General features: G+C 24.6%; 2 protein-coding genes across 2 annotated transcripts; both read left to right on the forward strand.

Moving 5' to 3' along the window:
- Positions 1–312: 312 nt before the first annotated feature.
- K444DRAFT_614624 (uncharacterized protein) lies at positions 313–1,936 on the forward strand. Its single transcript, XM_024880562.1, has 4 exons — positions 313–516; positions 563–1,317; positions 1,367–1,503; positions 1,549–1,936. Exons 1-4 carry the CDS (start codon positions 421–423, stop codon positions 1,791–1,793), a joined length of 1,233 nt encoding a protein of 410 aa, XP_024734971.1. The 5' UTR covers positions 313–420; the 3' UTR covers positions 1,794–1,936.
- A 1,511-nt stretch (positions 1,937–3,447) lies between these two features.
- Positions 3,448–5,333, forward strand: K444DRAFT_614627 (HET-domain-containing protein). The gene has a single exon (XM_024880563.1). The coding sequence runs from the start codon at positions 3,541–3,543 to the stop codon at positions 5,182–5,184; it is 1,644 nt and encodes a 547-aa protein (XP_024734972.1). The 5' UTR covers positions 3,448–3,540; the 3' UTR covers positions 5,185–5,333.
- Positions 5,334–19,183: the final 13,850 nt, after the last annotated feature.

Below are 19,183 nucleotides of genomic sequence, written 5' to 3' on the forward strand. Positions count from 1 at the left end.
GAGACCAATTGTCCCCGCGAAAATTGATAAACCATCGACCATGTCAAGCAAGATCCATCCAACGGTCCAACCCCTTACCAATCACTTCTCCCAATATTATCTGCGGCCCCGGGAGGCTTATACACAACTTCCATGGCGCTGGAGATGTAGCCGTTCGGTTTGCATAGCTTCCAGGCACTGGCCCTTAGTCTACTAATCGGAAGTTATGACCAATCAATGGACAGACAAAGATTTTGATCCTGGCCCCGCTCCTTCGAGCCCCACTTTAGCCAACGAAACAGCCTCAACTCCAGCTCACCGCATGACCCATCGCTCGCAATCGGCAAAACAAGGACGGCAGTATAAAGTTTCACTCTCCCGTAGCTACGGGAACACTTCTACGTTAAAACCCCCATCTTCGGACACTCTCATTTTCTCACCATGGCTCAGTCAAGCCTCGACGTGATGGGCTTCCAGCACATAATCAACAAATCAATCGATGAGCTCGACTCGGTGCTTAGAGATATCAACAAAAAGGTACCCCCGTAACCCTGAAAACTGAGTATCAACCGACCCTCTTCAGATCCACGAAAATCCCGAGCTAGGCTACTCAGAATTTAAAGCCCACGACAACATAGTTTCACTTTTAAGAGATCAAGGCTTCGCTATTACGCCCCACGCCCACGCCCTAGAGACGTCCTTCGCTTGCTCCTACGGAAACGGTGGACGGATCGTCGCTTTCAATGTTGAATACGACGCGCTTCCTGGTATCGGCCACGCCTGCGGACACAATCTCATCGCCACAGGCTCCATAGCAGCATTCCTCGGTCTTGTCGCGGTCCTGAAAAGTAATCCTTCCCTTGAAGGCACCGCCCTCCTACTCGGAACACCCGCGGAAGAAGGAGGCGGGGGCAAACTCAAGCTCATTGCTGCCGGCGCGTACGAAAATGTCTCAGCATGTCTTATGACACATCCATTCTCTGCCCCCGGAAACGTAACATACGGATCCTGCATGGCGAGTTCAAAGTTCAGGGCCACGTTCACGGGGAAGGCAGCTCATGCTGCGGTGGCTCCATACGAAGGTATCAATGCCCTTGATGCCGCGGTGCTCGCTTATAATGGAACAAGTATGTTGAGACAACAGATCAAGCCCGATCAGAGAATTCAAGGTGTGTTGCTTGAGGGTGGAGAGAGAGCAAACATCATCACGCCCAAGAGTGTGCTGGATTACAATGTCCGGGGAAGCACCCTAGGAGAGACGAAGGATTTGCAGAAAAGGGTGGTAAAGTGTTTTGAAGGAGCTGCGATTGCTACGGGATGCAGTGTTGAGTTCCTGGAGTAGGTTTCAACTAAATGGCTGAGGGGTGCATGTTCTGACCTGACCTAGAACAAATACTTATGCAGACCTGAGACCAAGTCGAGCTCTTTGTGTTGCATTCTCCGAAGTCATGAAAAGTGTTGCTCCAGATCACAGCTGGACTGTTGGGGAGACACCCGAACCAGGAGCATACTCAACCGACCAAGGCAAGTCTCTCATTCTCCTGGGAACATTAAGCTAACATAGATTAGGCAATGTCTCGCACATCTGTCCTAGCTTTCATGGCGTTTACGCCATTCCAGTAAAGGACAATGCAGTAAACCACACACCTGGGTTCACGAAGGCTGCAGGAACAGATGACGCCCACACACTCACAATCTTGACAAGTAAGGGGATGGCTGGTGTTGGAATGAGAGTCTTATTTGATGATGCATTTGCAAAGATTGTTAAAGATCAGTTTGAGGAGGCGCAGAAGGCTGAGGACTGGAGCCGGTGAGGATTATCATTCATTACTGCCCTAAATTGCGAAATAACCTTGCGAAGACGTTCTTTTCTCGTACTCAAATAATAGTTGGTTTTCTTTATGATATCGAACACCTTACACCTAGCAAAATGATAATGACAGCCTCTTGACCCTTGGATTGAATTATTATCTTTTGTTGCAGTTGCCGAATACAAATGGATTTTGGTCTGATTCAACATTTGTCGTTAACCTTTCAATACCTCCCAAAGCTATCGTAGATTCCTTGATCCCGCCTATCTTGGAGAACTCTTCCACCAGCGTTGAATTCTTCGACATCTGCCGTATCATTATTGACTATGGGGTTTACTTCTCGAATCGAGGAGAGGAGCACTCATTGCGGCCGTGCCACATCAGCACCTGAACCAGAATTTACGACCAATCAATTGAACAATCACTCGATAAGAACTCTTCCCCTTATGCGGCACTCACACGCCGGCGTGGCGAACATGGTACGGCCACTGATCAAAGTTCCAGCCATGATCACGCCAATACCATTCCCTGGAAACCCATCGCAACTCAGGCCGGGAACTCTATACAGTTTCTGCCCAACCCAGCCGATGTTATGAGCTTTATAAAGAGCAACGCGAAAAAAAAGTTCTATCGCATCCCTGACATCGAACGCGTACAAGAGAGTCGAGGTAATGTATTGAATCGACAAACGTACATGCATAGCGAAGGCGAGTATATGCACCTAAGTGGCAGTGTAGACCTCCTCAAATCGTAGTTTGTTTGCAATCTCCTGGCATATCTCTTGGACGCTATCGACAATCGTACCTGAAAGTGCTTCTAAGTAGGCGAAGACCAGAGAATCGAGCTCCGCCTTGAAGTTTGGAGTTGCGGTGCAGTATTCCCCGTAAGAACCGGGGATATGAGGATGGATTTTGCCAAAGTACGGAGCAACTGCGTATATTCGTAGCAAAAGTGCTCACCAATTCCACCGCGTTGCCAATGTTCCCCTACTGGAATGTTTGCTCTTCCTGACCCTATGTCTCACGTGAGCAGCGCCGCCCTTGCTCAGGCTCCGCTCAGGTCAGGCTCATCTTCGGCTCAGGTCGGCTCAAGACTGTTCACCGTATTTACGCGACGTGGCGTAGCTAAGACTAATCTCACTAGAAATTATCAACTTTAACAAGGGGCCTAAAAAGGCCCCCCCCTCAGCTAAGGATCCTAAATATATTACTACTACATATTAGGCCTCCCTTAAGCTATTAAAATCAACTCGTTAAGCTCTAACTAAAAATTGCAATAGCTACTTACGGGGTTTATAAGAGGAATCTGCGTAAGCCTTAGGCAGCCATCTCGCTTAGCTATCGCGCTAGTGTGGACTTAGTCTCACCCACTGGCTTTTCTTTAGAAATAATCTCTTTTTCTAAAACTCACTCTCAAATCACGTGAAGTCTTGTTTTACCTAGTCGACCGTTACCTGGTACAAGTCTCACTTCTGCCTCCTAGGTCCTTGATCTCTCAGGTCATTTGTCACGTGCAAGAGTGCTTTTAGGCAGTAGGATTACTAAGCAAGCCGGTATAGCTGTACGTATTAAAGAGCCTCGTCCTAGCTCAGCTCTATTTATTCGTCTTTAGCTTTGATGTCCTTTCAATACAGACTGTATTGATCCTGATCTAGGTGCTCGTGACAGATATAACAACCTGTGAACTGGCAGTTGAGATTATACGTCTTGGTAAACCTCGATAATCCGAGCTCCATCTCTTCACCACTTCTATGTCGAATCCTTATCTCTATTCTACCCTTATAGGGGATGCTTCATTTCGAACTATCGAAGTACTCCCAGGCCAAAAGGCTGACCCCATGAGGTGTCATATTCTTTGCCATTCGTCCCCTTCCGCCACCACGTATGAGGCTTTATCTTACGCATGGGGTAATCCGATCTTGAGTCATTCAATTTTCATTGAGGACAAGGAGTTGAAAACCACAACAAATCTCCATTCGGCATTTGTGCGACTACGTGATAAGAAAGAATCACGTATACTCTGGGCTGATGCGGTATGCATTAATCAAGGAGACGCAAATGAGAAACCCGGTCAAATTCGACTTATGCGACAAATCTATCACAAGGCTCAGCGTGTTATAGCCTATCTCGGAGAGGCCGCTGATAATAGCCAGGAAATCTATGATCTTATGGGCCCTATTACTCTCATTGCATTTAATCGCCAGCATCGACTTTGTGAAGAGGAATACGAAGAAAGCGGACTCCCACCTCGATCACATTCTACTTGGCGCGCTTTTCATCAACTCTTTCGCCGCGCATGGTTCACCAGGTACTGGGTGATACAAGAAATCATTTTGGGGCGAGAAGTTGACCTTATTTGTGGCGAATGGGTCCTACCATTTAAATTGTTTACTCGTTATATCATTAGAGGTGCAATTTTAGAATTGCCCTTTACAGATACACGAGCGAACAATGAACAGGTTGGAATGGCCCAACTTATGCGCATCTCTCAGCTGCTAGACAGCGGGTCAAACTCTTGGAAGCTGATCCACCTCTTACGTCTATTTCGTCTTGCTCGAGCTTCAAACGACCACGACTACATATACGCGATCTTGGGTATTGCGGCGGAAGCGAATGACTCCGCATTGACGATAGACTATACGGAGTCCGCAGAAGATACCTTTCTCCGATTTGCAAAATACTTTGTAACTCAAGGAGATGGTGTACAGCTTTTGTATAGTTCTCATCTGAAATCTGCAGCTTCGACGCTACCTTCGTGGGTTCCAAACTGGGCAACAAAAGATCTGATACTCTCCAGCATTGCTCCGGACCCTATATGGGATCGTGTTTCTCAGTTTTCCGCTGGAGGTGAATCACAAGCGTCGATAAGTCTGAAACCAAGTTCGAATGATCTGATTGTAAGGGGTATTATCTTCGATCGTCTCTTTAAAATCGGCAAAATACATGAAAAAGATCCGAATGATCAATCATTAGGAAGTAGAATGTGTGAGGTCCAGTATTGTATGGAAGAGCTCCACGATCTTTTTGCCACATTTCTGCGCTATCCCAGTGGAGGAGATCCTGGGGATGCTAAATGGAGGACACTCATGTGCAATACGTCTACAGGAACCTTTGGACAGCTAAAACCGCCGCGAGAATATGCTCAGGGGTTCAAGGCCTTGGAAATACTTGTTGATGGTCTAAGAAACGGGAAATCTCTAGTACTGGAGGAGGCAGACTTATATTTCCAGCAAGCAAAACGGCCTGTAGGAGAATCACTGGAGTGGTGCTATTCCAAAAGGCGCGCTGTAACAGTGAAAGGATATTTAGCCAAGTTCCGCTTTTCGCGCAGGCCGGGGATGTTGTTGTTATCATCTTCGGCGCGGTTATTCCATTCATACTACGACTGGTATTGAGTGGATACAAAATTGTTGGCGAATGCTATGTCTACGGGATAATGGACGGAGAGGTATTACGTATGAAGGATATGAAGGATGAAGACATTATGATACATTGAGAAGAATCTTTAAAGCAGAATCTTTGAAATTTGGCACTATGAACTGCGCTTGCTATTGTGAACGGATCCTCTGTGCTCAAGGCTAAGTTTCAAGAACAATAGTACTTGAGCAAATCACCTGCGAATTACCCTTCTAATTTGCAAGTCTGGAGATTTCTGATTAGAAATCATATTAGCCAAGGAACTATCACTAGTATAGATCTTTATTAATACTAAAGTTAGAAGGGGTGAAAATCTCTGACTTTGCCTCTTTTCTTAAGGCCAGCGTTTAACAAACGCTAACGTTAGGGAGCCCGATTTTGCTCCTTTTCCTTACTTGATAAGGCAACCTTAGATAAGACTAGGTCCAATTTTAAACGCCAGTGTCTGTTAGGGGCCAGAGTAAAATATGTAATACCTTTAAGGAGCCAGATTTTGCTCCACTCCTAATGCTACCGTCTACCAAACGCCACCGCAATAGATGAGCTACCGTATAGGAGCCGAAACTTACCCTTCTTTGACATTAGCATCTGTTAAGCACTAGCCCTACAAGTTGATTTTCTATCTATTTCCAAAATTGCTCGCATATCTATAAAGTAATTGCACATAGAGTATATGAGGCTGTGGCAGAGCCTATGAGAGTCAGGGGGGCAGAAACAAGGTACAGAGACAGGGTGCAAAAGCAGGATTCAGGCGTAGGGAGCAGACGCATATGAGCAGAGGTAGAGGATTAAATTTTGGTGGGCTCACTGGTTTGGCGTGTCGCGTAAGAATTTAGAGTCGCGCAGCATAGATATGCAATGCAAACAGTCCCGCACCGTGGGATTATTCTCTGTCGACTCTTCAAGGATCACGGAAGCTGTTAGCATTGGCTATAAATAGCCTGTAGAATAGGGCACATAACAATAAAATATATTGAATTAACTACTGAAAAGATAACTAGCTAAGCTCTATAATAGACAGCTATACTATATATATAGGCTAAAGGCCCTATTTATTTATTAGGCAACTTTAATAGAGATACTTAACCTATATATATTACATATATAAAAGCGAATAAAGATCTTATTAAATTAGCTAAGTAATAAAGCTAGAATTATATATTTATAATATAAACCAAGTAAATAATACTAAATTAACTACTATTTTATAATAGTAAATAGCCCGTATATATAGCCCTAAACTCCCTAAATTATATATATTAAATTTTTATATTAGCTAAACTAATTCTAGCTATATAGATTATTCTAGCTATATAGAATATTCTAGCTATATAAGGTATTCTAGCTATATAGAATATTTTAGCTATATAAGATATTCTAGCTTTATAAAATATTTTAGCTATATAGAATATTTTAGCTAAATAAGGTATTAAGCTAGTATATAGCTTTATAGTATTTGATTTTAGAGCTTATTAAATTTATTAGAGGCTTTAGGCCTCTAATTTTAATAGTTTTCTTATATATTATTAAAAATAGTTCTAAGAAAATAATTTTTAAAAATTATTGCTTTATTTATTAAAGCTTCTAGAGTTTTAATATTTAAAAATTAAAAATAGTTCAAAAACTAGCCTAAAAACAGCCTGTAATTCTATAATTATAATATAAATAGCTCTTTAATATAATATCTAAAGGCCGTAAATAATAGAAATTTAATAAATATATTAGTTATTATTTTTTTAATAGAAATATATTTAATAATAATTTTATTAAAGGCTATTAGTATTCTAATATAATAATAACAAATATTAATATACTTGATTTGGCTATAAGCTATAAGGTTTCTAACTAATATTATATAACTTTAATTATTACTAAATATAAGAATTAAAAAAGTAATATTTAAATATTAAATATATTTAAGCTTTTTAAATAAAGCCTTAAATTACTAACTTTATTTAATAGCCTCTAATAAGCTAATATATTCTAATTAGATAATAGAAATAGTTATATAATATTATTTAATAGAAAATTATATAATAGATCTTTTATTAAATAAATATAAATACTTTATAATAAAATATTTATTTATTATATTTCCTATAAAATTTATATTACTAAAGTTCTAGAATTTTAAGCTTTTAGCCTTTCTAATACTATATAAAATATTATAATTTATAATACTTTTTAATATAATATTTTATAAATATATTATAATATTAGTTAAGCTATTTAATTATATAAGTAATATTAAAGCAAGAGCTCTTTAAAACCCATATAATATAGCTTATAGCCTTCTAATATAGGCTCTAATTAGCTTATTCTTTTTTTAATTATATTATAATTATTATAATTCAGCTTTTAATCTAGTTAGCTAATATAGTTGCCTATATCCCGTTACCCATATCCCGTTGCCTCCTAGATACACGTGACGCGGCCGCCTCGCTAAGGAAGTATACTTGGAATATACTAGAGATATTTAGAAGGCTAAGCCCCTTATAAACTAGCGTACTATAGGGTATATATACTCCCTTATAGCCTCCTGTATTCTAGTTTTCTCTTTCTTAGCTTTAAATCGTCTTTATAAGAGACCTTCTACCTTGCTTTCCAAGCCCTAAATATTATACCCGTAATAATAATTAAAATATTCTAGTTATTTATAAGAAGATTTATAGGCTTAGCTTTTTCTAGCTTAAATCTTTTTATAAAACTTGTAATATATTTATTTTAATTAAGAAATAAAATATATTTAAATATTTAAAATTAGAATTATATTTCTCAAATTCTTAATTTTTTATAAAAAGACTATTTTATTAATAATTATTTAAATAATTTATAAATTATAGCCTAGAACTAATATATTATTTATATAAAGCCTAATAATTATATTATAATTTATAATAATAAAAATAATTGGCTTATTAAAATAGTAACTAAAACTAAGGAATTTAAGTCTTATAAAAGCTTTAATATATTACTTTTTCTTTAATTACTTAAGCCTATATAAGAAATTAAATAAAAAAAATATTAAGTTTTTAAAATATTTTAGAATTTAAAGAACTTATATATATATTTTAATATAAAGCTTAAAATATAAATAAATACTAATTATATTAATTTAATATATTTCTAGATTTTTATAAATCCTTAAAGCTAATAAAATTCTTAGGCTTTTAGCTCTAATAATAGAATTAAAAGTTTCTAGAAAATTGTTTTCTAGAATTTAACTAAAGCCTTAATTTACTAATTAAGCTTTATATTAATTAATTAGGGCTATAAATATATATTTAATAATAAATATCTATTTATAGCCTATAGCTTTTTTTTAAAAAGATAATAAAATAGTTTTTTTTTAAATATTTAAAGCTTATAGTTTAGTAAATTCTTTATTAATTACTTATTTCTAATAAGTTCTATAAATAGAATTATTTATAGCCTTAATATAAGTTTTAGAAATTAAATACTTTATAATTATTATATTTATATAATATTCTATAATTAGTAATTCTTTCTAATTATAGGAATTAGGGTTTTCTAAATTAGTATTTCTTAAATTAAAATCTAAAGCTTTTATATTTATTATTATAATATTTCTATAATTTCCTGAAATACTTTATTAGAAATTAAATAATAAGAAAATACAAATAAAAAAGTTATATATATTTTTTAAAAGTCTTATAATTATAGGGGCTTTAGGCTATTTTCTAATAAATTTTATAAAATTAAATAAAACTATTTTCTTTTCTAAAAGCTTTTTATTCTAGTTCTATTTTAATTACTTATTATTAATTTACTAATAATATATAATATTATTATATAAATATATAAATACTAGTTATATTAAATTAGTAAAATTATTATTATTTAAAACTAAAAATTATAAATTATAATATTAAAATATAATTTCTAAATTTATTAAATCTAATAAGATCTAGTTTACTAATTGAGTTATTTATAAAATATAAGATTATATAATTATATTTCATATTTTATATTTTATTACTTATATTTCGTATTTTATATCCTATAATTATATATATAACTTCTAAAGAAATAGCTATATTAATACTAAAATCTTTTTAGAAAACGCGAAAAATAATACTTTTTTTTAATTATATATAAATTCTTTAATTCGGTCTAATATTAGATTTTTTAAATATTTTATATATCTATATTACTTTTAAGATTTTAGTTATATACTAAAAGCTATAGCCTTTTATATATAACTTTCTCTTTTATAATATTCTCTTATTTTATATATTTATTTCTTACTTTATTTATATTTAATTTATTTCTCTATATTTAATTTTATTATATTTATATTAATTAGATACTTAAAAGTATTTATTAGCTTTAATTTTAATATAGAATTACTAGAATTTAATTCTTTTTTAATTTATTTAACTCTTATAATCTCTTATTATTTATATATCTAATAAAAATATATTATATTAATTATTAAATACTTTTTTTAAATAGTTTCTAATTTAATAAAGTATTTATATAATAACTTTAAATTTATATAAACTATTAATAATAGTTTTATTTCCAGTATTTTATTAATTATAAATTTAATTAAAATACTTATATTAAAGCTATAGGCTATATTATAAAGTTTTAAAGCTAAAATACTTTTAGTAACTCTTTTATATTTAATAAAAAACTAGTAAATAATATTAATATATCTAGTTTTATTTATTAGAACTAAAATATATTTAATTTAGAAAAAAAGATTTCTATTATTTATAAATAAAGTATTTATAAAAATAATTAAATATAAGAACTTTTTTATTAGCTTTATAAATTTTAGTTCTTTAATAATATTTTTAATTTATTATTAAATATATTTATTAAATGCTTTTATATTAGCTTTCGAGAATTTAATAATTTAAATAATATTTAATAGATTATATAAAGCTTCTAGTTAATAAACTAATATAATATATACTTTTTTAATATATTAGGTAATATATTAGCTTTTAATAAAAAGATTTTAATAAATAATACTTCTATTATTTATAATAATAATATTTTTTATAGAAATAGTTTAGAGATTTTTATATTAGTATTTTTATATAAAAGTAATTCTAGTAATATTTATATAAATAATACTTTTATTAAACTTGAAATTATAATTAAAAATAAGGCATTTATATTTTTTAGCTAAGATTTTAGTTTTTTAAAGCTTTAATTACTTTATTTTTATAAAATTATTAGTTTTAATAAATAAAGTATTATTAATTTAAAGACTAATAATTTAGAAGAATTATTTACTCTAAAGAAAATAAGAGTTATAAATTAATTATTTTATAAAAAGCTTATTAATATAATAGAAATAATAAGTTTTAAACTAGTAATTTCTAGTTTTTAGTATATTATATAATAGTTTTATAATCTTTAGAATAGAATTATTTTTTGGATTTAGCTTTTTAGTAAGCTTATAAAGTAAATTAATATAAAAATTATAGTTAAATAAGGTTATTAATTAGATATAAGCTTATAAAATACTATATAAATATAATTTTATAATATTTATTATTATAATAATAATACTAAAAATAATTCTTTAGCTAATATATTAAATAATAGATAATTATATTAATATTATATATTTTTTACTATTATTATAAGTTTAAATAACTAGTTTCAATTTCTTAAATTCTTTTTTTATATTTTTATTCTTAATTTTATTAATAAACCGAGAATTAAAAATATATATTTCCTTTAATATCTGAAATCTAAATATAACTTTAAATATATTCTTTTTTAAAAAGTTAATAATTTCAATTTAATAGAAATACTTATATAAATTATTATTTTATAAAAATACTATAATATTCGAATTCTTATAAGAATATTCTTTATTATATTTTAATAAAATAGCAGGAATAATAAAAGAAATTATATTTATATTACTTTTAATCTTATTATAAAATTCGGAAATAGTTTTAGATTTAAAGCTATTAGTAATAATCTTAATATTTCCTATATAAAAGAATTTTATAAAAATTTTATAAAAAGTAGTATTATTATATAATAGAGCTAGTATATAATTCTTCTTATTAATAGCTACTAGCTTATATAGCTTATTCTAATTACTAAATTAATTAGTATTTTTTTTATATTATATAAAAATATTCGAATTTAAAGAAAGTTTATAAATATTAATAATACTAGAACTATTTTAGGTATTTAGGATATTTATAATTTAATATCTAGCTTAAAGCTTCTGAATTTCTATTATTATTTTCTTAAATATTACTAATTACTATAATATAATTAATAATAAAATATTATATTTAATTATTTAAAATAAAATATTATAAATTAAAAAAATTAGAATAATACTATTAGGTTCTATAGAATTATTAATAGCCTTAAAAGCTATTTGAAATATAGTATTTATTATAGTAAAAATTACTAAATTAAGGCTAGTATAATTACTTTATTTAGTTAAAATCTATATACTTATTTCCTAAAGCTTTATATTTTATTTAAACTTTTTTCTAGCTAGTTTAATTAATTCTTTTACTATTTAATATAATTTCTTATTTTATAATCTTTATATATATTAGTTATAAGCCCGGTCTTATATTAATAAGCTTCCTAATTAGTATATTATAAAGAGTATTTAAGAGCTTATTTAATTTATTTTTTAAAAAATTATACTTTAGTTTATATTTCTATTATTAACTAATTAATAGAAATTATTTCTATAGTTTCTATAATTTCTAAAGCTTAATTATAATTATATTAGAAGCTATAATAAAGATTATTATTCTAAAAAACTATAGTTTCTGGATAGATTAGTTTAATATTTTCTATAAAGTAGCTAGTAATAAGGGCATCTGAAATAAGATTAATTTATTTAATAATAAAGTAATTAAAATAAATATAATAGCTTTTTTCAGGCCCTTTTCTATAATTAATAAGCTTATACTAAAGGAAATAGAGAATTACTATATTAGATATTAAGTTAATATAGAAAATTAGAATAAAAATATTTAATTTATAATTAAGAAAGAATTAAAACTAGTATTTTTATAGCCTATAATATTTAGAAATATTAGAAATTACTATTTAGTACTTTTATAGAATTATAAAATTAAGAAACTAGACTAGATAAATAAACTAGTATTCTATTATATAATTAGATAATAGCTCTATTAAATAATTAATATAGAGATTCTTATAAACTCTATTTTGGAATTTAAAGAGAATAAATAAAGCTTTATTAATAAAATATAATTCTATAAATATAGTATAAATTACTATTATTTAGAGAATATATAGCTTAGTTCTACTATAAATAAGTAAAGAAGAAATAAGCCTAAAGTACTAGTTTACTAATTAGAAAAAGGTATTTAACTATACTAGAGTTCTTAAAATTACTAAAATTAAAAATATTCTAATAGTAATTAAGGTCTTAATAGCTTTTTAGTAAAAACTTATATTAATCTAAATAATAGAATAATTTAGTAATCTATATAATAAAAACAAGCTAGAGCTTCTAATTCTTATACTTAAATAGTATAGCTAGGTATTTAATTAAATTATTTTAGAAACCAAAATATTAAATATTTAGGAACTTTTATAATTTTTATTATATTCGAGAATTAAACTAATAAAAAATTAGATAATAAGCCTAATTCAAATAAATATAAGTATTATAAGTACTTTTATAAGAGTTCTAAAATCTATAAATATAAATATAACTTACTTAGCTATATTACTATAGAAATTATAATTACTAAATTAAGTAAAACTTAGATAAAATTCAAGTCTAATAAGAAATAAATTAGAAAAATTCGGGAAAGAATCTTAATTAAATATTAGAAGAATTTAAAACTTTAGCTAGAAAAGAAATATAATATAAAAATTACTAGTAAACAAGCTATAAAAAAGCTAATATCTAGTACTAGTTCTAAAAAGAAGCCTAAAGTATTAGAAATCTAATTTTCTAAGAACTTTAATATTATTTTAATAGATTTTATATTTATAATCCAGAGTTTAAATTAGGAAATCTATATAATACTCGATTTCTTAAAATATTTATTCTTTTAAAATATTTTATTAAATAATTATAATATTATATATCTAGTTAATAATAAGAATCTAATTAATTCTAGTACTTTTATTAAGGCAAAAATTAATAATTATATAAAAATAGAAATAATTAGTTTTCTAATTATTAAATATAATACTTATATAATTAAAAATATAGTTAATAGACTTATAAAACTATATACTAAAGATCTAATTCTTTATAATATTATAATTATTAAAGAATTCTATATAAATATTATTTTTAAAGCTTATTTAATAAAAAAGAAAGCTTAATATTATAAATATAATCTTATAATTAAATTAAGAAATTATAAAGAAAATATAGTATTAATATAATTAGAATATAGATTTAATTTAGTTTTCTTTAAATATAAGCTATTTTTTCCTTACTTTAATATTCTATTTAAAATTTCTATTAGTATTAGTAATATATTTATATTTCTAATATTTAAATATTTAATTAAAGCTTAATATAAGAAATTAAGGAAATATCTTAAACTAAAAAGTAATTTAGAAAAAAATAGTATATAAAAGTAAAGTATTTAGCTTATAAAACTTTATAAAAGCTTATTAATTATATATATAATATAAAAATTAATAGACTAATAAGAATTATATATAAATTTTATATTTAGATATATATTAGATAAGTAATCTTATATAGGCTAACTAAAAGAAAGTTTATTTAACTATTTTAGAGAATTTTATAGAACTTATTTAATTACCTAAATAGCTATAATAGTTTAAGCTAAATTCTAATAATTAAAAATAAATTTAGTAGAAAGCTTTTTAGATATCTTTTACTAAATAAAGGAAATTTAGTAATATTTAATATAATTAGCGATTTTAAATAATAGATATATAAATAATATAATCTTTTAATTACTTATATTAAATATAATTAGAAGAAAGTAGTTATTCTAATTTAAAAAATATTAGTTTATTAAATCTAGATAAAAGAAAAAGATATTAAAATCGAGCTTTCTTTTTTATATATATATAAACTAAATAATAATACTAAATAAATAAAATAGGAAATTATAAATAAGGCTATTATAATATACTTAATAGCTAATTTATTTAAAAAGCTATAGCTAGAAAGCTCTATAGCCGCAATTTACTTATATAATTAAAGCCTCTTATATATAAATTATTAGAGAATACTAAATAAAGTACTTAATTCGTAATTTTATAATTATTTCTATTAGTATAATCTAGAGCTTATAGCTCGAATAATAATTAATTTTATATTTAATTAAAATAGAATTTATATATATAATTCTAAAATATATCTAATAATTAAGAACTATAAAGTAAAATAAAATAAAAAAGTATTTAAAATTATATTATATAAATATATTTAGATATTTAGTTAAATATATTATATCTAATATTTATAAAATTTAGATTTCTATATCTAATAAAGTAATTATTATATATAATATTATATTTAATAAGAATATATTTTATAAAAAGAATTATAAATATATTAAAGGCTATAATATAGAAATTATAAAAAATATAATAGAACTATTTCTAGAAAATGAGATTTAGAATATTAAATTAATTTTTAAAAATAAGAAATTATAATATAATAGCTTATTAGAATAAATAGAAAATAAGTCTAAACTAGAGAATAATAAATAAATAAACTAATAATTAGAAAAGCCTATAAGTATATTAATTAGTTATAATTCAGAAATAAAAAGCTTTATAGCTTTACTAGAAATAGAACTTATAACTTTATAAAGTACTTTAGAGCCAGAAAGTATATTAGAGTCTAGAAATAATAGAAATAAAAATACTAAGCTTTTAAAAAGGCTTAGTATTATAAAAAGAAATATAATAAAATATACTAGAATTATTAGAGAAATATACTAAACTAATAAAAATAGAAAAGAATTTTTTTAAAACTAGTAATAAAGTCTACTAATAGCTTCTATAAATAAAGTAGAAAGCTTATTTATAAAACAAGTTAATAGTTTAATAAAAATAAAAGAATTCTTTATAAAAAGAGTAAATAGTTTAGCTAAAATAGAAAATTAAATAGTAAAACTAAAGAGAAAATAAATAAGAAAGCTAATTATTAAAACTAGAAATAAACTAATTTAAATATACTTATATAAAAGAAATAATTAGAATAGAAATCTAGATAAAGCTAATAGTAATATAATTACTATAATAAATATACTATTATAAATAATAAGTAAATCGAATTAGATTAACTATTTAGAGTCTCTTTTAGGGTTTCTTTAGCCTAATTAGCTAAAGAATTATAAAAAGGAATTTAATTATAAAACTATATATATTATAATTATAATAATAGTTTAATTAAAAATATATCTAAAATAAAATATTTCGGGTAATATAATAATAAGAAAAATTTATATTAATAATTTTTTAAAGGCTCTAAAAATATAAAATAATTTAGAGAAATATCTAGTTAGAAAGTATTTTAAATTAGATACTAAATTAGAGATTAATAACTTTAAAGCTCGAAATTATTAGAGAATTATTTCTAGTAATAAAATAAATATATTTCTAATTTATTTAAAATAGATATTTATATATAAAATTAATTCTAATAAATATATTACTTAATATTATTTAAGACTAGTAATTTATAAAAATCTTTAAAAAAAGATATTATTTCTATTTATATATATTACTATACTTATAATAAGGTCTTTTTAAATAGCTAATATAATTATAGCTTATTTTAATCTGGAAATAAAATAATTTAATATTATAAATATATTTATTAATATAAAAAGAGATTTTAATAAATCTATAATAGTATATAAGCTATTAAATAGTTTTAAGGTACTAGAATATATAATAGAGGTAAATTAAGCTTTATATAGGCTATAAAACTCTTTTATTCTATAATATAAATACTAGATAAATACTTTTAAAAGAATTAGATTTTCTAAACTTAATAAAAAGTCTTATATTTATATAAATATAGATTATAAAGTTTTTATTATTTTCTATATAAATAACTTCTAAATACTTTATTATAAAAATAATAAAATACTTGCTTAATTAATTATTACTTAGATTAAAATAGTTTATAAGCTTTATAATATATAAAATATAAAGTAATTTCTAGAGATTTATATAATTAGAGATTAAAAAGCTAAAAAGCTTTAGTTAGTTTATAATATCTATATTAAGAAAATTACTAAAAAGTTTAAAATAGTAAATAGAAAGTATTTTAGTATTCTATTACCTAAAATTAATTTTTAGAAATATAATAATTAAGCTTATTTATATTAAATTAAGATATATTAAAAGAAAATTAAATTACTACTTTATACTATAATTATAATTAGGGCAAATATAGCTTTTATTACTTTAATATTCTTTTAGTTCTTAATAAACCCTACTCTAGAATACTTTATAGCTATAGATTAAACTTTCTAATATCTATTTAAAACCCGGTTTCTAGTAATTTAATATAATAGAAAATATAAAAAAATATAGCTATAGATTATATCTAATACTTTATATATAAATAATCTAGATATATAATAATTAAATTATAGATATATAATCTTTTTATTTAAAGATTTAATATTATAGAAAGCTATTTAATAAAGCTTTATAACTATTTCTTTAACTAAATTAGAAATATATAAAATTACTTATATAATAAAAGAAACTATAGCTCTTTAAAGGCTATTTAGAGATCTAAGTTTAGATTTCGGAAAGCTTTAAACTATATTCTATAATAATAAATAAACTATTTAATTAATTATTAAAAAGAATAAAAGAATTACTATAAAGCTTTATTATATTAATATTTAGAATATATAACTATATTAAAAGTATAATAAAAGTATATTTCAAGTTATATATTTTTAAATAAATAATATACTTATAAATAAATTTATAAAAAATCTATTTTAATTTAAATTCGAGAACTTTAGAGTTTTATTAAATCTTTAGAATATTAAAGCAAAAATCGAAATAATTAAATAATATAAAAAGAGGCTTTTATTTATATCTTTTATTTATAAAATCTATTAAAATAATAGAGCTTAAAAGCTAATAATAGGAGATTTAAAAGCATTTTACTATAGTATTAATAAGCTTATATAAAAGGCTTTTTATTTAATTAGACTATTTCTTATTTTTATTAATAGCCTTTTAAACCTTAATAAAAGAGCTCTTATTACTATTCTTTTTATTAGATTTAGTAATTTCAAATATAATATAAATAAAGTACTTAAAAGCAAATAAATACTTTAAAATAATTAGAATCTATAAAAGAGAATTAAAAAAAGAGAGCTTATAATATCTTTAGTAATTAGAAGTTTTATAAGAAAGAGCTATATAATAGAAATATAAGAAATTAGAATAATTAAATAAAAATAACTAGAAGTATATTTCTAATAATAAGAACTTTAGTAAATAATATTATAATAAGAATTATTACTTTTATTTTTTAGAATAAATAAAATTATATTAAGTTAAAATAAGCTTTAAAATAATATAAAGAACTTATAATAACTTATATAAAGAATTTTTCTAAAACTAATATAAATAAAATATAAAATATAAAGCTTTAATATAGATTTCTTTATTTTTAATAAAGAAATACTAGAAGTATTAGAAGATATTATAGAAATCTAAACCTTAATATTTTATTAAAAGTAAGCTTTATATTAATAATTAAAAGATATATTTATAATAGACTTATAAGCTATTTAATATTATCTAAAGTTAGTAAAAAGTAAAATAAGAATATATTTTAAATTAAAAATATCTTGGATTTATAAGCCAGAATTAATTTAATAGTAATATAAAAAGAAATAAAAGCTATATTTATAATAATTAGAAGTTTAGAAAGAAATTTCTAGAAAAATATTAAAAAAAAGTATTTAATTAGAGGCTCTAAAATTAGTAAAAAAAAAAGAAATTTATATAAGATTTCCTTAAAATTTAGTAATTTAGAGAAATAATATATACTAAGCCTATTTGAATTAGAATATTAATATAGTTTTATAAAACTTATATATTAAATAAATTTTATTATTTTAAAACTTTCTAATTAAATAAAATAAATAAAATATAATATTATATTTTTCTGGGAAATATATTATAATAAAAATTACTAAATTAGAGCTAGTATAATTACTTTATTTAATTAGAATTTATATATTTATTTTCTAAAGCTTTTTACTTTACTTAAATACTTTTCTAGCTAATTTAATTAATTCTTTTATTATTTAATATAACTTTCTATTCTATAATTTTTATATATATTAGTATTTTTATTAATTCTATTAATTTTAGCTATAATAATAAAATAAATATATTAAATTAGGCTATAATAATACTTTATAATTATAATAGAATTATAAGCTTTTATAGAAATAATTTTAATTTTAGTTTTTATAATATTTATAAATTAAATAAATTTCTTATTAGTAAACTATTTTCTAGTATTTATTATAATCTAAATAAAAGGGCCTAAATAAATATTAATTTAATATTATTTTAAAATATTTTAAATATATAAAATATTAATATTCTAAAGCTATTAGCTAGCTTAATATTAAATACTTTTATTAATAATATAGAATATAGAATTATTATAAATATAGAAAATATTAATAATAATAGAATAATTAAAGCTAATATTATTTCTTAAATTAAATTTAAATTATTTTAGTAATTATTCGAATTTCTAATATTATTTCTAATATTTTATAAGATATTTTATAAGATATTTAAAGGCTTCTATATTAATATTATAGTTTATTTATTCTAATATATTTCGGAGCTTATTAATAAATAAATATTTTAATTCGATTTTTATAAAAAAGTAGAAATTATAAATAAAGAATTCAAAAATTAAGCTTTATAATATAATATTTTAAAATAAGAAAAAGTATTTAAAATATT

This window comes from Hyaloscypha bicolor (genome assembly GCF_002865645.1).
Source record: "Hyaloscypha bicolor E unplaced genomic scaffold K444scaffold_107, whole genome shotgun sequence".
NCBI lineage: Eukaryota > Fungi > Ascomycota > Leotiomycetes > Helotiales > Hyaloscyphaceae > Hyaloscypha > Hyaloscypha bicolor.